The following is a 21,406-nucleotide window of genomic DNA, read 5'->3' on the forward strand; positions in this document are numbered from 1 at the left end:
GATCATGGGACCCTCTCCATGGCCCCACATCTCAAATGAAGTCAACAAAACCCATCAATGCTTGGTGTAAGTGGTGTATGCTCCCAGAAATGAAAGCAGGGGCCACATTTCAGGCCAGTAGGGTCAGGGGTAGAGGCAGGAGTCATGGACTTGTGGGCCCTGGAGGATGACATGATTCTGAGACATTGAATTCCTACACCGATCTCAGTAGACATCTCAGGTAGGGCTTCAACATTCGTGGACCATGGACTCCGTGGGCCTGAAAGCAACAGCCTCAGCGCATGTCCCAGCTCCATCAATCCCAACTGGGGCTTTGAACAACTTACTTATTTTGTTAACTAATGTTATTTTAACAGACAAATCATAATTGTACACACTTATGTGATGTTTTCATATGTGTAGACAATGTAGAATGATTAGATCAAGCTAATTAACATGTCCATCACCTAATTTACTGACAATTTTTATGATGAGACATTTGAAATATACCCTCTTAGTTATTTTGAAAGATACATTATTATTGACTATAATCACCTTGCTGTGCTATAGATTTCAAAGCATATAATCCAGCAAGCCAACTTCTAGGTATAGAGTAAAACAAATTAAAGTCAGTATGTCGAAGGGATCTCTACATTCCTATGTTCACTGCAACACTATTCCCAATATCCAAGATATAGAATCAACTTAAGTGTCCATCAGTGGATGAAAGGATAAAGAAAATGTACTATGTAAACACAATGGAATACTATTAACCCTTAAAAAGAATGAAATCCTGTCATTTTCAACAACATGGATGAACCTGAAAGACATTGTGTTAAGGGAAATAAGTCAGGCACAGAAAAACAAATACTGCATGATTTTACCTATATGTGGAATCTAAAGAAGTTGAACTCACAGAAATAGAGAGTAGGACAGTGGTTATCTGGGGCTGGGGTGGAGGAAAGGTAGGGGATAGGAGATATTGGTCAAAGGGTACAAAGTTTCCAACAGGAAGAATAAGTTTTGAACAAGCTAAACTCCTCTGAAAGATTAGTTCCTCATCTGTAGAGCAGGGACATATCATCGACCTTCTAAGGACGTTGCTGTGAGAGTAAGAAATGATGTTCAGCATAATACCTAACGCACAGTCAGTTCTGCTTAGGCTTGAACCTGCGTCACCATGATCTCTACTTCTCAGGACAGAAGGCTCACAGCCAGTGTCTCAGTTCCCAAAGAAAAGTCCCTGACCAGGCTGAACAGCAAGATCTCTAGGGGATACCCAGCCCTACTAGTCAGAATCACCGGAGGTAGAGCCTGAGTATGTATGTATGTATGTATGTATGTGTGTGTGTATGTATAAGAGACAGGGTTTTGCTCTGCAGTCCAGGCTGGAGTTTCACAATCATAGTTCACTGCAGCCTCAAACTACTCCTGGCCTCAAACCATGCTCCCACCTCAGCCTTCGGAGTAGCTGAGACTACAGGCGCATACCACCAAGCCTGGATACTTTTTTTTTTCTATTTTTTGAGACACAGTCTCCCTCTGTTGCCCAGGCTGCAGTGCAGTGGCGCAGTCTTGCCTCACTGCAACCTCTGTCTCCCAGGTTCAAGTGATTCTCGTGCCTCAGTCTCCTGAGTAGCTAGGATTACAGGCATGCACCACCACACCAGGCAAATTTTGCTTTTTTTCATTGTTGTTTATTGTTTGTTTTTCACAAATAGGACTTTTTATTTGCCACTATTATAAGTCTGAACTTTAAACAGATTCTTGGACTTGTGGTCCATATCCATCAGCTCATTCAACTTTAGCACGTGTCTCATCCCTAGTGGGTTTTCCAGAACTACTACCTTCACCACAAAGCTCCATGCCTTTTCCCAATCCAAACACAGGGTTCTCCAGCATCTTTACTTTTCTAAGGAAGACATCGTGGAGAGGAAAAATTGGCAAGCCTTTTCTACATCTTTTTCAATCTTGTCTGGAATCAATTTATTGATCACTTCTTTCAAGTCATTTGTCTGCACCTCTCAGGTCATGATTTCCATCATCTTCTTCTGGATTTGGCAGACTGTTGGTGCTGAGCGTAAGAGGTCTTCCGTATCTGATTGTTGTGTTTTTTACTAAAACCAACACAGAACAGACGAAAGAAGTAACCATCGGTAATCCTGACATCACCATGAGCTTCAATCATTGCTGAACATTTTTCAACCATGGAACATATTTTGTCACAGGTAAGATCCATGCCATAGAAGTGAGTCAGGCAGTTTTTGCCCTGAACATCTTCAGTAATCAGCCTGAATTTTCTAAATGCAACTTCATCACTCTGCAAATTAGCAAGACTCACTTCAAACACAAGACCCTTGAGAGGATTAGATGCAATTTGGGTTCCTTGGGTCCTGGTGACTAGCATCTTTCCAATACTTCTTATACTGAACATAGGAAGTGCTTTCACATCATACTGATCTTTCTTAGAAAATGGATCAACTACTTTCTTCTTAACTCCCTTTTTGCCACCTTTCATAAAGCATTTGTTCTTAACAACCGCCATGGTGCTGCTCAGAGTACTGAAAGGCTAAATTTTATATTTTTGGTAGAGGCAGGGTTTCACCATGTTGGCCAGGTTGATCTTCAACTCCTAACCTCAGGTGATCTGCCCACCTCAGCCTCCCAAAGTGCTGGGATTACAGGCGTGAGCCACTGCACCCAGCTGCTACTTATTTTTCCTTTTTTTTTTTTTTGGTAGAGACAGGGTCTTGCCATGTTGCCAAGGCTGGCCTGAAACTCCAGGCCTCAAGCAATCCTCCCACCGTAGCCTCCCAAAGCACTGGGATTTCAGGTGTGAGCCACCAAGCCCAGCCTGGAATCTATTTTTAAAGCCCATCAAGTGTTGAATAAAACTGCAACTTGGGCTGTTTTTTTCTTTGCGTTTTTTACATTTCAATCGTTTTTAATATATTCAGAGAGACACGCAAACATTACCAGTCAATTTTAGAACATTTCATGACCTCAAAAAGAAACCTCATACCCTTTGGCTAACACCCCCTATCCTCCCATGCCCCTACCAGCCAGAAGCAACCACTAACCCACTTCATATTTCTATAGATTTCCATCTGAATGAAATCATGTAGAATGTGATCTTCCATCTGTTTTCAAGGTTCATCCACACTGTAGCATAAGTGAGTACTTTGCTCCTTTTTGTAATCAAATAATACTCCACTGTGTGGGTAGACAACATTTGGTGTATCTCTTCATCTGGTGATGGGCACTTGGATTAATTCCCTCTTTGGGTTATTAGGAGTGATGCTACTGAATTATTCATGTGTAAGTTTTGTGTGGACCTGTGCTTTCATTTTTGAATATGAAAATATGGCACATCTCCAAGGAATACATACAAGTGGCCAATAAGCACATGAAAAGATGCTCGATGAAATTCATCATCAGGGAAACACAAATCAAAACCACAATGAGATACCACTTCATACCCATAAGGATGGCTAGAATCGAAGATACAGAAAACTGGCCTGGCGCGGTGGCTCACACCTGTAATCCCAGCACTTTGGGAGGCCGAGGCGGGTGGATCACCTGAGGCCAGGTGTTTGAGACCAGCCTGGCCAACATGGTGAAACCCTGTCTCTAGTAAAAAAAAAAATAAAAACATTAGCCAGGCAGGGTAGCAGGTGCCTATAATCCCAGCTACTCAGGAAGCTGAGGCAGGAGAGTCACTTGAATCTGGGAGGCAGAGATTGCAGTGAGCCGAGATTGTACCACTGCACTCCAGCCTGGGTGACAGATCAAGACTTTGTCTCAAAAAAAAAAAAAAAAATTATACAAAATAACAAATGTTGGTGAGGATGTAGAGAAACTAGAACCTTCATACACTGCTGGTGGGAATTAAAATGGCGTAGCCACTGTAAGAAACAGTTTGACAACTTCCCAAACAATTCTAGGTAGAGTTACCCAACAACCCAGCAATTGTACTCCTAGGTATAGGCCCAACTCGGGCTCTTTTAATCTATGGAAAATGAACTATGGGTACTTGGCAAGAACAAAGAGGGAGAGAGGCAGAAATGGTGCCATGAAGGCACATTGGTTGGTCTCTAGTGCACATGGCTCCTACAGCAAACACCCTCTAAATGACTTAATCAGTTGCTCATAAAAAAATCACCGTCTGTTCCAATCGTGGGGGAAGAAGTGCAGATTGAACCTGGTGAGGCACAGTAAGACTGACTGCTAAACTTTATGAATGATGGGGGGATTTGCAAGTATAATCTTGACTGTACTAGATTTTTTACTTTCTCCACTGTCTTTGAAAACCTAACTCTTGACTAAGAACTGACCTTCCTGTACTTTTTGTTGACTCTAAGTAAATTTCCAGTTGCACATAGTCCAAAGATGATTTGCTGAAAAATCTCTCAAAAGAAAAATATTAAGAATACAGGCATAGTGATATGGCAAATTTTGCAGAATTAACACAAATTGCACTTGTAGGTACGCAGCACAATACATTTTCACAGGTAAAGAAAAAGTGTTCTTCATTCTAGTAGAGGCTACAGGATGAGGCTGATCAAGGTGCTTCCCCAGTCAGACCTTGGGCTCTTACCTAATTTCTGTTAGAGTCAACTCTGATGGAGTCTGTATCTCAGTCATCTTTTTTTTTTTTTTTTTTTTTTTTTGAGATGGAATCTTGCTCTGTCTCCCAGGCTAGAATGCAGTGGCATGATCTCAGCTCACTGCAAAATCTGCTTGAACCCTCCTGGGTTCAAGCAATTCTCCTGCCTCAGCTTCCCAAGTAGCTGGGACTACATGTGCATGCCACCATGCCCGGCTAAGTTTTGTATTTTTAGTAGAGACGTTTCATCATGTTGGCCAGGCTGTTCTCAAACTCCTGACCTCCAATGATCTACCTGCTTTGGCCTCCCAAAGTGCTGGGATTACAGGCATGAGGCACCATGCCCGACCTCAGTCATCTTTTTATCCTCCACACCTCGCAAGTTCTAGGCACACTGTGGTTCCATACAAGTTTGTTGAATAAACAGGAGAGAGACAGAAAGTGGGAACTCTGGAAGTAGAGAAGATTCCAGAAATTGTGGATATTTCCCAGAGACTGTGGCCAAATTCCTCAGTCTTGCCAGAGTTTCTCTACCTCAACTCAAACCTTATGTGTGGGCCCAGGTGCAGTGGCTCACACCTGTAATCCCAACACGTTAGGAGGCTGAGGTGGGCAAATCACTTAAGGCCAGGAGTTTGAGACCAGCCTGGCCAACATGGTAAAACTGCATCTCTACAAAAACACAAAAATGAGCCAGGCGTGGTGGTGTGCACCTGTAGTCCCAGTTACTCGGGGGGTTGAGGCACAAGCATTGCCTGAACCCAGGAGGTAGAGGTTGCAGTGAGCCAAGATTATGCTACTGCACACTGGCCTGGGCAATAAAGCAAAACTGTCTCAAAAAAAAAAAAAACCCTTATGTGTGGGCCTTGTTACAGAATTAATGTTTATGTGGACAATATGTACACAGGTATATGTTAAGAGAATGAGTCATCCACAAGATTTTAGCAAAGTCCATTTAGAAAGCTCAGTGCTTTGGGTTTCCACTTGCTTTGCTGCCTCTGTCCTCAGAAGGAGGCTTCATTCTTCTATGTAACCAGCAAATCCTTTATGCAGAGATGTACACAACACACTCCTATCCTTGGTTATGACACCTTGAATGGCTCGTCTTGGTGGCCCCTGGTGCTCATTTCAGAGTAGTTCAAATTAAGGTGATCAGCTTTCATGCCAGTCATTCTACAAATCACTCCTCTTATGACAAAGTTTTCTAAATGCTTTACTGAATTATTACTTAAAGAAATGTGCCCATAGGCCGGGCGTGGTGGCTCATGCCTATAATCCTAGCACTTTGGCAGGCTCAGGCAGGCTGATCACGAGGTCAGGATATCGAGACCATCCTTGCTAACACAGTGATACCCCATCTCTACTGAACATACAAAAAAAAAAAAAAATAGTCTGGCGTGGTGGCGGGCGCCTGTAGTCCCAGCTACTTGGGAGGCTGAGGCAGGAGAATGGTGTGAACCTGGGAGGCAGAGCTTGCAGTGAGCGAGATTGCACCACTGCACTGCAGCCTACATACTGGCCAGGCACAGTGGCTCATGCCTGTCATCGCAGCACTCTGGAAGGCCAAGGTGAGCAGACTGCTTGAGCCCAGGAGCTCAAGACCAGCCTGGGCACATAGTGAGATCCCCATCTCTACAAAAAATAAGTAAATAAAAAATTAGGCAATAGTGGTGGCACATGCCTGTAGTCCCAGCTACTCAGGAGGCTGAGGTGGGAGGACTGCTTAAGCCCAGGAAGCAGAGGCTGCAGTGAGCCATGATGGTACCACTGTGCTCCAGCCTGGGTGACAGAGCAAGATCCTGCCTCAAAAATAAAAACTGAACATCTCCATATTACCAACACCCAATTCAAGAAAAAGAACGTTACAGCCCCTTCCAGAATATTCCTGGGGTCTCTTCCATCTCTGGGGTCTCCATCCCTGACAACCAACAGCCTCCACCAATTCCACCTAACATTGTACTTTATGAAAGCAGCAGTTCTCATATGTGGGCTATTTTGCCCCCTGGGGACATGAGGCAATATCGAGAGACACAGGGGGTTGTCTCTACTTGAGAGAACTTGTGTTACTGCATTCAGTGAGTCCAGAGATGCCACTCAACATCCTAGAATGTACGGGGAGCCCACACACATACAATAGAGAAACTGGTGAGCCAAAATGTCAGCAGGATCGCAGCTAAAACCCTGACATACACAGAATCACACAGTATCTGCTCCTTCGTGCTCGGGATCTCTTTCATTCTAATCATTTCACAGGAAACAGAAATGTCATTTGGAGGCAGGTAGAGTCCAAAACAAAGAAAATCCCGTTTTGTTTTGTTTTTTTAATCAGCCTGGTACCTTTAGAGCTAGGATGTGGTTTCCATTCTTTCTGTCTCATAGTCAAGTGATTTTTCTTCAAATGGCATCGGCTGGGCTCAAGACCCCAAGATCCCCACAAAGCTAAGATTCACATGGGAATTTTGTACACACCCACATGGGTATACGCTGCCATTTACATGCAGACATCCACCCACAGATACACACATCCAGAGACCAAGACAGAAAGCAAAGTCCACCATAAAAGCACGGTCCCCCCAACAGGAGAAATGCACCATTCACTCCAGGGAGGTACCTATTTGTTTAATTCAGCCTCTGATAGTCAGGCTGTTGCCAAGCCCAGCTCTGAAAGTCTTCCCCCTCTAGGAAAGAGAGATGGATTTTTTCTTTACTCAAGAATATAGATCTAAAGAAAAAAAAAAAAAAACAAATACTTCTGCATCTCAAAGCAGGCTCTACCTCCTGAGCTACACATATTGATCAGCATTTTACTGTCAATTTTCTTTTATTTGAACTGGAGAAAAATATTATCTAATTATGTTCTTACTGACAGTTGGGAATCAGTCACACTAAATCCAATTCTCTGTGTTCGCATGATTAAGGTGTTTAATTTGGGAGACAACAAAGCAAAAGCATTGGTCATGTTTTAATATAATTAGTACAGAATATATCTAAGGGGGTCAAGTATCACTGTAGCAACAAGCTCATTCTGCAGTAAAAGGGGGATTGAGTTAGGGTGGTTCAAGGCTGCACCGTTTTATCAATGTCTCTTCAAGAGTCCGTGGAATGTGGAATGGAAAAGACTGAAATAGTCCAAGTCTTGGCTAAGCTTCTATAAAGTGGTGTGAGGAGCTGATAAAATAACCTGGTCTTTAGAGACATCCCACACTGTAGTTCTCTAAGCTACAGATTCTCAGATTTTTCTATTTTATAAACCAGTAAAAATATTTTTTTAATTTGAGAACCAACATAAGGTTGCTATTTTTTTTCTTTTTGGTAAGAAGGAACTTTTTTAAACTACCAGTTTCTCTCACACACACACACACACACACACACACACACAGAAATTCCACCATGATCAGTCAGAATAGGTTAGGTTTTGCTGCAATAACAAACAACTCCTAAATCTTGGTAACTTCAAACATCAGAAGTTGTTTTTCACACTCATGCTACATCTGCAGGGAGGTGTGAGGTGCTCTGTTTCCCATCAAACTCACCCTAAGACTAAGGCTAATGGGGGATGTACCACCTCGAGTATCACCAACCAGGGAACAGAGGCAGAAGAATGCTAGAGAGCCCTGTACTAGGAATTAAATGCTCCAGGATAGAAGTCTCACACTGCACTTCTGCCCCCAGCCTGTTGGTCAGTACTAGCCACATCCCCTCCCCCACCACACTGCAATGCATGAAGACAGGACAACTGGATACATTACAAATTTCTACCCCATGGCATTTCATAAAAGAGAAAAACATACGCAAATACAAAAATTTTTTAATAGAATAGAATATACACAATTTCAGAAAAAAGAACAATCCTCCAAAAAGGACAAGTAGGTGGTCTTTCATCAACGGGCACATTTCTGTGACATTTTCTGTTTTTCCATTTTATCCTTGACCCATGAACATTTTATACAGATGGTCCAAAGAACACCATTTAGAGACCAGTGCTCTAATCAGGTGATGAAAACGGCCCCAAGAACAGAGCGCAGTCTCCTTAGCAAAGACCCAGCAGGGCCAGGGTGACCACGTTCTCACCATCAATGCGCAGACATCCACCTGCAGCATCCTCACATCCTGACATCAAACAGTGGCTCTTTATAGCTTGATTCTAATGCCCTCTCTTTGATCTTCATCATCACTGTAAAGCTCTCTGGCCCAAAGATCTGACATCACCATTCTAGCTACATCCTGCAACTGTTCACCTATCCTGCCTCCTCATCCCTCTAAACTTCTCTTTACAATCTCATGTTTCCTTCTTGCTTTACCTTCCTGCTCAGCCTGGACCTCACAGTCACCTTCTTCTTGTAATACGCTCCTAAACTTGTTCTTCCCTGCCTTCAACAACACCCACCTGGAAAATCTCCACACCCCACTGATGACTTGCCTTGCAACTGTCCAAGGGCTGCTAAATGGTACTGGAAAGAACCACAACATGGATCTGGTAGTTCCACTAAATAATCTCACCATCTCATATGGACTTACTTTAAAAGAAAATTCCCATGGGCATTTTCTAACACTATTTTTTGAGATTATAATGTTATCTAGGTGATAGGATTCATAAGTCTCAGTCTTCTTCTTCCCCTGCTCAATAAAGTGTCAACTTGGTCTCTGCCTTTTTAAAACAATTCTGATTCTCCAATGTACATACCTTGTCTCTCAACCCTTATCAAAATGAATCACGGAGAAAAACGTTCTCAGAGTGGGAGAGACTATGTGTTCAACATTCACTTCAGGAGTCTAGAATAGTGGTGGTGAGGGATGAAACTAGCTGAAGAACTTTAGGAGAAAGGGCTAAGTGCAGAGGAAATGAGAGAAGAAGTGATTGTGAAAGATTTTGGAGATGAACTCATGAATAGAAGGAAGAAATGTCTTCTGAGGTAGTAAAGTGAGAACTCCACCAGTTTTGAGATATTAGTGAATAGGAGAAGCCAAGAAATTTAAAAATAAGTATAGAGAAGCTCTTTATGGATATCTTTTAAGTTTTTCAAGAGCCTTGGGCAAAGAGTGGAATGAGTATTTGCATTGGGATTCTTTGAATCTGGGGTGCTCTGAGGCTGAATCACATAGGATGTAGCTTTCATAGGATTATTATTATTATAAATTATTATAAATTATAAATTATTATTATTTTTCCTATTTAATAGTAAACTTAATTCATTGTTTTGATGTGATAATCAATTTGGGTTGAACCTCAAAATACAAAAGTGAAAAATTGAAAAGAATTGGTGTCGGCTGGGCACTGTGGCTCACGTCTGTAATCCCAGCACTTTGAGAGCCGAGGTGGGCAGATCACTTGAGGCCAGGAAATTGGAGACCAGCCTGGCCAACCTGGAGAATCCTCATCTCTACCAAAAATACAAAAAATTAGCTCGGCGTGGTGGTACATGCCTGTAGTCCCAGCTCCTTGGGAGGCTGAGGCAGGAGAATCGCTTGAACCCGGGAGGTGGAGGTCACAGAGAGCCAAGGTTGCATCATTGCACTGCAGCCCGAGTGAGAGAACAAGACTCTGTCTTGGAAAAAAAAAATGGTTTAACAAAAAAGTGTTTATTATTGTTTTATTTCATTTAATACTAAATGTTGTAAATTGGTATGAACAAAAAGAAAACTCAAGCAACACATCATTCCTAAGCATGAATCTGTTAACACTGACAGCTTTGACTCTATTACTATTGTGTGATATTTCAACTCTCCCACCATTTTTTCTCTTTTAAATTGCTTCAAAATTTTTTGTTTCTATGTGGCACATATACACCATGGAATACTATGCAGCCATAAAAAAGGATGAGTTCATGTCCTTTGTAGGGACATGGATGCAGCTGGAAACCATCATTCTCAGCAAACTATCACAAAAACAGAAAACCAAACACTGCTTGTTCTCACTCATAGGTGAGAATTGAAAAATGAGATCACTTGGACACAGGAAGGGGAACATCACACACCGGGGTCTATTGCGGGGAGAGGAGAGGGGGGAGGGATAGCATTAGGAAATATACCTAATGTAAATGACGAGTTAATGGGTGCAGCACACCAACATGGCACATGTATACATATGTAACAAAACTGCACGTTGTGCACATGTACCCTAGAACTTAAAGTATAATAATAATAAAAAAGATTTAAAAAATAATAATAATAATCTCACCATCCAACTCTAGGGTAGACTTCACTTCTGTTCAGCAATATTTTTAAGCATCACAAATAAATTCCGAACCATATTTGCTATAACAATTGACTTTAAACCTCTTCCATATCTGAAAGCCCCCCAAACCCATCCCTAGGGGTTTCAGAGCCCACTCAGAGTTGAGTTCTCTGAACTCACTTCCACCTCACCCCTAGATCACTCTATCTTGACCCTCTTCTTCTGCCTTTCCCATCTTATAAAGAGAAGCATCCTTCTCCTTTTCCCAAGCTACCTTCTCCACTTGTACCTCATTTGAGACCTCCCTTTATCACCCATTCCCTTGGAACTCCTATGACTTGCCACCTTCACTCATCTTTTGACTCATAAATATTTTGCACCATGTTTGTGCCAGGCATTTAACGTATAATCATGCTTAAGTCTCCACATGCTAACAAGAAATACCTTGATTATCCCTGCTATGCCCTCAAGTCATTACCTTCTCTGCTCCTTTCCTGTGTTCCCAAAGTTTGTTGATCTTCATCAATCCCTGTGATGCAGATGACTCTAAAGTTTGCATCCTATTAGGTTGGTGCAAAAGTAATTGCAGTTTTTGCCATTAAAATTAACGGCAAAAATAGCAATTATTTTTGTACCAGCCTAATATCTTTTCTCCTTCTACCAAACTTTGTCCCTGAGCCATCTCATCACCCGTAACTACCTCCTCCATGCAGTTGATTCCCAGATCTGTATTATTCTACTTAAAGTCCATTCCCCACCTTTCTCAGCTAGAACAACAGAAACCTACTTAGAATTCATGCCACCAGTTCCCCACCACCACCACCACCACCACCATCACCCTGCCATTGTTAGCAAAACCATTTCTTGAGTGGAGCTCAAAGATGTTTAATGATCTCCCACTTCCCAGAAAGATAACTTCAGACTCAGCCTAGAAGTAAAGACCCTCCAGATATGGCCTCAACCACCCTCCAACCGATGTTCCCAGTGCATCCTTTTGATGCCCCCTTCAGTGGAGTTAAAATGGAATGTGTGTTTTTCTTTTGACATACTCCTGGTGTTTTTCCACAAATACAATTTCACCTCTTGAATATTTTCAAGGATTCTCCATGCTACACAGAGTGAAATCCAAACTCCCCATCAGGACCCCAGTTTTCCCAAACTCTCATTGCACTTGTCTGCCTCCATGCTTTTCCTTGGGTCGTCCTCTTCTCTAAGATAACCTTGTGTATTACTCTAGGTTCTCCAGAGAAAGAGCACAGAGATAGAGATAGAGTTATATACATAGAGACAGATTGATTTGTTGTAAGGGATGGCTCACATGGTTATGGAGGCTAAGGAGTCCTGGGGTCTGCAGTCAGCAAGCTGGAGGCCCAGGACAGCCATGATATAGTTCCAACTCGAGTCCATATCTAAAGTCAGGAGAAGACTGATGTTCCAGTTTAAATATAACCAGGTAAAGAGAGCAAATTCTCTGTTACTCTACCTGTTGGATGACGGGATGAGGCTCACCCACATTGGGGAGGACAATCTGCTTTATTCAGTCTACCAATTAAATGTTATCCTCATCCAGAATACCCTCAGAGACACACCCAGAATAAAGTGTAGCCAAGTATCTGGGCAGCCCGTAACCCAGTCAAATTGATACATAAAATTAACCACCATGCCTTGCTTCTACTCCTTCCCCATTACAGCATGTCCAAATACCTCCCTTATTTCAAGGCTTAGTTCAAATGTTACCTCTTAACTAAGCCTTCCCTGCTAACCCCAAATATTAATAGAAGTGGTTCCTCCCTTCTCTAATGTCTCAAAATACATTAAGTGTTTCTCTTTTACAGTATTTATTATAAACTCCCTTATAAATCAAAACAGTGATTCCCAAATCATCAAAAGAGTATAAAAGAAGTCTTCTTTGAGTGTGAAATATCTTATGGAATATAGCACATGGCCTCTTCATGAAGAAACTACTGGGAGAGACAAAGACAAGATGGAAGAGGCCAGGGTAAGGGGGTTAGTAGAAAGTACAATGAGGCTGGGCACAGTGACTCACACCTGTAATCCCAGCACTTTGGGAGGCCAAGGCCAGCAGATCATGAGCTCAGGAGATTGAGACCATTCTGGTTAACACGGCGAAACCCTGTCTCTACTAAAAATACAAAAAAAACTTAGCCAGGCATGGTGGCAGGTGCCTATAGTCCGAGCTACTCAGGAGGCTGAGGCAGGAGAACAGCGTGAACCCGGGAGGCAGAGCTTGCAATGAGCCGAGATCACGCCACTGCACTCGAGCCTGGGTGACAGAGTGAGACTACATCTCAAAAAAACAGAAAGCACAATGAAATAAGTCAGTGGATGGTTGCCTATAATTTCTAAGGGAAATAGAGTGTAATCCAAGAATTTTATAGCCAGCTAAATTATCCACCAATCAAAATAGGCAAAAGACAGTATGACATGTTCAAGAACTTGGAGAATACAGTACTTCTGAGGTTTTTTAATAAAAGCCTTCATAATAAAATTTAGTCAGCCAAGAAATTAAAAAATAAGCAATTTGTGAATTGAATGACCATGACAAAAGGCTAGTGATGAGAGGTGAATCCATTTAAAAACAGGACTATGATTACAGAACAGAAAGAAAAGGTAGGTCAACCTTAACAACATAAAACAACCTAGAAATAACTAGTTTCCAGAGGTAATGGGAGGGATTGTAGAAAGTAGACGTGCTAATGCCCTTTACTAAGTCAATCAGATCTAAAACTGAAACATGTGGTTTTAAATATAAAACTTCTTGCTTCTTTTCCTCCCTAACTACCCGAGGATCAACTACCATGATGAATGACACAGTAACTATCTGGACCAGGAAGGTCATGACCAATCAACCACTCCAGAGGAAACAAATAGTCACCAATGTCCTTCATCCTGGGAAGGCAACAAAATGTACAAGACCACAATGCGCGTTATCTTCATATGAATATTTGGACTCAGAACTCATTTTGGTGGTGGTTAAACAATGGGCTTTGGCATGCTATCTGGTTCCTTGAATTATGCAAAGAAAAATGAACTCAAACATAAACTTGCAAGACATGGCTGGCATGAGAAGACGACGACCTCAAGAAAACAGCAAAAGGAATGCAAGGGCAGAATGAAGTCAAGAGACTGCAAAGGCCAATGTCAGTGCTGACAAAAAGCAAAAGGAGTAAAGATTCTGCAATGACTTTATTTGCAGTGATTGTGCAAATTTTTCATGAGAGGCTCAATCAACTGTAAAGACTTTTACATATATATATATATATATATATATATATATATATATATATAAAACACCTTAATATTTTTCATCACCTTTGATTTCTTAGATGTTCTAGAAACTGATTTTTGGTGAGGAAAAACTACATTTATCTGAGTTGACCAGTTCCTTCCATTTCACTTCCATTTCTTTTTCTTCAGATAAATTTACACTCAATTTGCTACTTCTTGTTTTTAAAACCTTATTTTGTGTGATCAGAAGTATCTGTTCACGTCTCTTGCCATCTCTGTGCATAGCAAGGAATGCTGTTCACTTAATATTAAGGAGGTTTATTTCTTGGGGTCGTGAGATTTGGGATGATTTCTCTCCCTTTTTGTACTTTTCTGTATTCATTAATTTTTTTGAGACAATGTCAACAATGTCCTTAATATTACTATTTGGACTCAGAATCCATCTTGGTGATGGTTAAACAATCGTCACCCACACTGGAGTGGAGTGATACAATCCCAGCTCACCAAACCTCCACCTCCCAGGCTTAAGCAATTCTCCTGCCTCAGCCTCCCCCGTAGCTGGGATTACAAGCGCACACCAGTAGCGCCTGGCTAATTTTTGTATTTTTAGCAGAGATGGGGTTTCACCATGTTGGCCAGGCTAGCCTTTAACTCCTGACCTCAAATGATTCACCCACCTCGGCCTCCCAAAGTGCTAGGATTACAGGCGTGAGACACTGCACCCAGCCTTTCATGTATTAAATTTTTAAAAACACATCATTTAAAATAATCAAATCATTCTTCTCTAATCTACTTTGTATCATAGGTATCCAAATACTCACCTTTTCTCTCTTAAGTGATGACAAACTTGTTGAAATGTCATTTCATTTTGTGGTTCCAGCCCCAGGAATTCTGATTCTGATTCTGATTCTAAAGGGTCTGTATGCAGAGTGAGCAAGCATCCCAGATGATTCTCTTACAGGTGTTGTAAGGGCAGGAGTTTGAGATATCCTGATGCAAAAGAAAGAACCCTCAAGGAAGTTGACTGTACATGTATTTTCCTTCCTAGCACAGGAAATGACAGAAAGATTATCCAATCAGTACCACTCATAGCACTGATTATATGTCTATGAGGAATTCAGAAACGGTTTGATCAGGGCTGAAGACCTAAAAAGAGGCTCTTTTCTCAGATACCAAGTCCCCATCTCATGCATGGTTGAGTTAGTAGAAACTGAGGGTGATGCTTCTTCCTCCAGCATTAGTATCCCTTGGTTTTTGTTCAGTACATGAAGCATCTCCATCCCCAACATCTCCAACCTCAATCCCAGGTTCCTCACATACACTTTTTTTTTTTTTAAGATGGAGTCTCGCTGTGTCACCCAGGCTGATGTGCAGTACAGTGGCACAACCTCAGCTCACTGCAACCTCCACTTTCCAAGTTCAAGCGATTCTCCTGCCTCAGCCTCCCGAAGAGCTGGATCGGGAGGTGCACCATCATGCCCGGCTAATGTTTGTATTTTTAGTAGAGATGGGGTTTCACCACGTTGGCCAGGCTGGTCTCAAACTCCCAGGCTCAAGTGATCCGCCCACCTCAGCCTCCCAAGTGCTAAGATTACAGGTGTGAGCCACCATGCGCAGCCTCCTCACTTCCACGTTTACAGAGGATCTGATCATACCCCCTCCGCAGAAGTCAGAATGGCCCCCACGTGGTGTTAAATGGGAGTGAAATCTTGAGTTCAATCAACTGAGGGTGACACAGAAACATTTCCTCCAAAATGGTTTTGGCAGCTCTGCTCATCCATAACCTGGCTCCATTTCAGAGCAAGACCTCCACTTAAGCTGCACTGGCTTCCACTAGAGTAAATCACATGAACTCATGGCAAACACAACTGAAGGGTAAAAAGATTCTTTTTTAAATGATTTTTGTCTCTCACTTACCAACACACGCGGGCCTCCCTAGAGCCTGACTCCATTCAGCACCTGTTCCACTGAGCACCCACTGAAAGCTCAGCTCACGAGCTGAGATGACCCAGACATCAAGGAGTTTACAATTCAGGGGAAAAACAGACCTGAATACAAGTGATGACAATACAAAACGGAGTCAAAGAGGCCAACTTGAAGTTTCAGGAGAATGGCACCTAAGACAAGTTCCCAACCCAGTTCCCAGAGCCAGAGCCAGGCTCGCTGCAAGAGAATCAGCTGGGAGCTTTTGCAAACATAATTCCTAGCTGAGCCCCTAATCATCAGACTGTCTGGGAGTGAGCTCCAGGAATTGGTTTATTTAATAAGCACCCACACACACATGATTCTGATGTTCCTAAGGGTTGTAGAAACATGGAACTATGGAAAACACTAAAAAAAGAAGGCACCAAAAGCAACCTATAAATATTCAGTACTGTCCCAGGCATCACGAGGACACTCCACGTGCACTATTTCCAATATTTAGACTAACCTGCAAGGAAAGCATTCATTCATGACAATGGGCTTTATCGGGATCAGAGCCAGCCCCAGGAATGCTCGAACCCTGCCCTGAAAGTCACTCCCTCCTCCCCACAGGAGGGGGCTAACATTAAGGAACAGGGGCCACACAGGAAATGGAGCGTCCTTTTACTCTAAGACCACAGTGAGAGAGTTTTGTGTGTGTGTGTGTGTCTCGCTCTTGCCACCCAGGCTGGCGTGCAGTGGTGCGATCTCAGCTCACTGCAACTTCCGCCTCCTGGGCTCAAGCAATTCTCCTGCCTCAGCCTCCCAAGTAGCTGGGACTATAGGTGCCCACCACCACACCCAGCTAATTTTTGTATTTTGAATAGAGAAGGGGTTTCACCATGTTGGTCAAGATGGTCTGGATCTCTTGACCTCATGATCTGCCCACCTTGGCCTCCCAAAGTGCTGGGATGACAGGTGTGAGCCACCGCGCCTGGCCTGAAACTTTCAAGTAAAGCCACGATGGACCACAGAGCTTAGACATCAGGGTCAACGTGGAATTTCTGTCATTAAATCTTGAGATCTTATTATCTTTGCTCAAAGAAAAAAATGATCACAATTGACATTTTGAGGATGAGACATCTGAATGTAAACTTGATCTTAGAGGATATTAAGAAATTACTAGTAATTTTATTAGGTATGACAATGATCCTGTAAAAAATGCCCTCGTGTTTTTGGAGGGAAAGTAAATTAGATAGGGGTGAACATCATGATGCAATTACATAACCACTGTAAACTATTTTTAAAATACTTCAGAAAAACAAATGGAGTAAATATTGCAAACGTTAATGGTTTTTAAACCTATGTGATGGGCATACGATAGCTCACTAAACTAGTCTCTCTACTTTTATGTATATTGAAATTTTTTCATAAAAATTTAAAAAAAAAAAAAACCTGGCCAGGCAGAGCAGCTCATGCCCGTAATTCCAGCACTTTGAGAAACCGAGGTGGCTTGAGCCCAGGAGTTTGATATGAGCCTATGCAACATGGTGAAACCTCATCTCTACAAAAAATGGAAAAAATTAGTCGGGCATGGTGGTGTGCCCCTGTAGTCCCAACTATGCAGGAGGCTGAGGTGGGAGGATCACCTGACCCCATAAGGTCAAGGCTGCAGTGAGCCAAGGTCACACCACTGCACTCCAGCCTGGGCGAAAGAGTTAGACCCTGTCTCAAACAAACAAGCAAGCAAACAAAAACCCTCTGGATCCCATTTCCCAAAAAACGATTTTTTTGAGATCTTACCATCTCCTGGCTTGGTGCAAAGTGCAGGAAATCAAGACAAAGTACAGCACACCAGGAATGGGGAGGGAAGGAAGCGTGGGGGAGGCTAACACTGCGGACTCTCCCAGCTCAGTCGACCTGTGCACCTTGCTTCATGGAAGAATGGAATGGAAGATGAATCATGCCTTTAACACACAGTGACCTTCCTCACTAGTAAATGTGCCTCCAGAAGTGTCGAAGAACTCAGCGCCAGAGCCAGGTTGGCTGCATGAGAATCACCTGGGAGCTTTTGCAAACATACGTCCCTACTGGGTCCAGATGTATCCATCTCTTGGAGAGGAGGAGAGAGGCAGAACAAGGAAAAGGATGGGAAGAAACCAGCCTTGTGCACAGGAGGAGGCTGGGATTCCTCCTGCACGTTTAGTGCAACGCATCCTATTTTACAAGGTCACAGAAGCTCAGAGAGGTAAACCTGCCCAGGTTCTCACAGCTTGTGACTGGCAAAACCTGCCCAAATCTCTGTCTCTAGAGGTATTTCCACTTGCTTCAACTCTGGGGCTTTGTTGTAAAGATGACAGATCCCACTCACCACTCACTTTTGTTTGCAGATACTGCCTAAGGTCCCTTGTGAATATTTAGGTGAGGGCTGGGTTTGTTTTTTTTTTTTTAGTTTTTTTTTTTTCTGAGTTTTTTGTTTGTTTGATTCTTCGTTTTTTTACAAAGCAATCTTGTAGAAAGAACCCAAAGTGGCTCCCATATTTAAGACCCTGTAAACCGGGAGTCCAGAGTCTGAAGTCCTGGCCTGATTTCCACACCTTCCTTAGATTTCCCTGTGTGTAAAATGCAACAACAATCTTTGACAAATTGCCTCCCCCAGGGGAGAGATAGAGGAAGTGTTAACTTTGCCTTTTTTTTTTTTTTTTCCCCAGACATACCCTCTCTCTATCACCCAGGCTGGAGTGCAGCAGTGCCATCTCGGCTCACTGCAACTTCTGCCTCCTCAGTTCAAATGATTCTTGTGCCTCAGCCTCCCAAGTAGCTAGGACTACAGGCGGACGCCACTACACCTGGCTAATTTTTGTATTTTTAATAGAGACGGGGTTTCACATATTGGCCAGGCTGGTATCAAACTCCTGGCCTCAAGTGATCCGCCCACCTCGGCCTCTCAAACTGCTAGGATTACAGGCACGAGCCATCATGCCCAGCCACTTTGCTATTTTTTTTAATAGACAGCTTCGAGGTCCAGTATGATTTCACAGATTAAGAAACATGACAGGCAAAGAATAACAATTTGCATTCAAATAGTAGAATGCTTTCATTTTCAAAGAGCTCTCACCTGCCATCTAATCTTGTCTTCCTAGAAGTCCTGGGAGAGAAGCAGATGTGGTTTCCAATCCCACTTTCCAGAAGAGGACACTGAGGCAGAGGCTTTGCAGACACGCAGAGGACATGTGAGGACAGGTGAAGGTCATGGCCATTGTCAACCCCCTCCCCCAACTTGACATTCCCAGATCTGGTGGACTTTCAGCCAGAAAGACAGAAGGACTGGATCACTCAACTCTGCCATGGGTGCCAGGACCCAATTTTTCCCTAACTTGGTCACATTCTGTCTGGGATCTCCAACTACTACCCATCCCACAAGTCTCAGCTAAAACAGCAGTTCCACTGGGAACATTTTTCTGAGCCTCCAGGATTGGGTCAGGCCCTCTCCACGGCTCTCTGACCCTCCCCTCCTGCAGAACTTAGCACCTGTATGTCACTAATTGTTCAAACATGTGTCTTTCCTATGCTCTCCACATTATCTGCAGCATCTGCCAAGAATAATAATAAATGGTAAAACCTAATCTCTATTGAGTGTCGATGATGCACTTTTAATGTGACATCTTATTTAATCCTCACTATATCTGCAAGAGTAGAAGCTATTAATAGCCAATTTTCAGATAAGAAAATCAAAGCACAGTTTCTATAACTTACCCAAGCAGCTAGCTAGGAGGCAGTTCATTTTGAGCCCAGGGAATCATATTCCAGAGACCGTGTTCTCAATTACTAGAGCAGGCACCTCCCCAAAATCTAGTAGGTGGTTAACGAGTCTTTGTGGAATAAATGAGCAGACGTACAAGCAGATGGATGGATACGTAGGTGGATGGATAGACAGATGGGTGGATGGATAGATGGGTGGGTGGGCAGGTGGATGAATGAATGGATAGTTGAGTCGAGTCAGTGAAGAGATGGTTGAGTGGGTGGAGAGATAGATAAATGGATGGATGGGTGGGTGGATAGACGGGTAGATGAGTGAATGGGTGGATAGATGCATGGGTGAGTGGATGGATAGACGGGTTGGTGGGTGGAGGGATAGATAAATGGATGGACTGATGGATGGGTGGACACATGGGTAGATGAGTGAATGGGTGGATAGATGCATGGGTGAGTGGATGGATAGATCGGTTGGTGAGTGGATGGATAGATGGGTTGGTGGGTGGGTAGGTGGATGATAGCTGAGTGCATAAGAGAGTGGGTTGGATGGATAGATGAATGAGTGGGTGGATAGATGGGTAAGTGGGTGGGTGGAAGGAAGGAAGGAAGGAAGGAAGAACAGATGAACAGATGGACTTGAGCATTTATTCGGGGTCCTCCAAAGAATTGAATGATTTCCCTAGGGTGCTCATCACCTGCAGGTAGCTGGGCAAGGGGACTTGCCTCTAGGTGGGCAAGGGGACTTGCCTCTGTAATCCTCATGATTATGGGTAGTGTTCAGCCTTAGTCACCACTCTCAGAACACTTTATTGACTAGGAAAGTCAAAACTGGCATTGATAACTAATGCAAATTACCACTACAACTAACAGAAGATGTGGAGCTGATGACAGCTGGGCAACCAATGATCAATAACTTAGCTATGTCATGTTACCGCCATGCTGGGCAGGTATAGCCAGGGGTTCCTTAATCCCTCCATCACATTAAGGATGCTTATCAAGCCTTCCCTAACCATGGGGACAGGGATCTTATCAAATACTTGCAGTTCACCCCAAAAGGCTCACCCTCTTCCTTCCACCTGCACATGACCTTCAGCTCAAAGACATTTCCAGTCCTCCAGGTCAGTCCTTCTTCCAGCCTTTGAATTAACCCTGATGACTGCCTGCCCATTAGGTATCTTCACCTTTCACACACCTTTCATCCTTTTCCAACGCTTCCCTTCAATCCAGCCCTCACTAAATGCTGGAACTGTTGTTGACAAAATTCAGAACAAGCTGGGTGGGGGAGGAGGTGGGAAGCAGGCTGTAGTACTGGGGAAAAATTCTAAGCAATCTCAAACACAGAAAAGAAACTGAACAGGTAAGAGAGAGGCAGTCAAGAGAAGAGGTGTTAATTTTGCATAATTGAAGCTAAAGAAGATCAGAGGGGCATGGAAGACTACAAGGTAAATACAATATGGACTCCTTTTAAAAAGAGTGTAAACATCCCCCCTTTCCTACTTACAGCTGTGCTTCAAATATTGCTAAGGTCTTTACTAAAGGCAAGTCAGAAAAACTGGGTATTTTATGCAATACAGTAAGAAGGCCCATAGGCAGGTACGTTCCTGACACTATCTTCTAGGATAACCCCTGGGATTCTGGTTACACCTGTCCTAAAGTTGTCTCTCACTCCTGCTTTTGGAGAACTGCAGTGAGAGAAGAACGATAGTGAAGTGGTTAAGAGTGTGCCCCCAGCCACCAGC

General features: G+C 43.0%; 2 protein-coding genes across 2 annotated transcripts in view; both read right to left on the reverse strand.

Moving 5' to 3' along the window:
* The window catches only part of RBFOX1 (RNA binding fox-1 homolog 1), a 2,535,170-nt gene that overhangs the window by 2,499,450 nt on the left and 14,314 nt on the right, over nt 1–21,406 (reverse strand). The gene's annotated exons all lie outside the window — the stretch shown is intronic.
* On the reverse strand, nt 1,508–2,533 carry LOC117097682 (40S ribosomal protein S3a-like). Its single transcript, XM_033235809.1, has one exon. The coding sequence runs from the start codon at nt 2,522–2,524 to the stop codon at nt 2,021–2,023; it is 504 nt and encodes a 167-aa protein (XP_033091700.1). The 5' UTR covers nt 2,525–2,533; the 3' UTR covers nt 1,508–2,020.

The sequence above is a fragment of the Trachypithecus francoisi genome, unplaced genomic scaffold (assembly GCF_009764315.1).
Source record: "Trachypithecus francoisi isolate TF-2019V2 unplaced genomic scaffold, Tfra_2.0 Lachesis_group15, whole genome shotgun sequence".
Taxonomy (NCBI): domain Eukaryota; kingdom Metazoa; phylum Chordata; class Mammalia; order Primates; family Cercopithecidae; genus Trachypithecus; species Trachypithecus francoisi.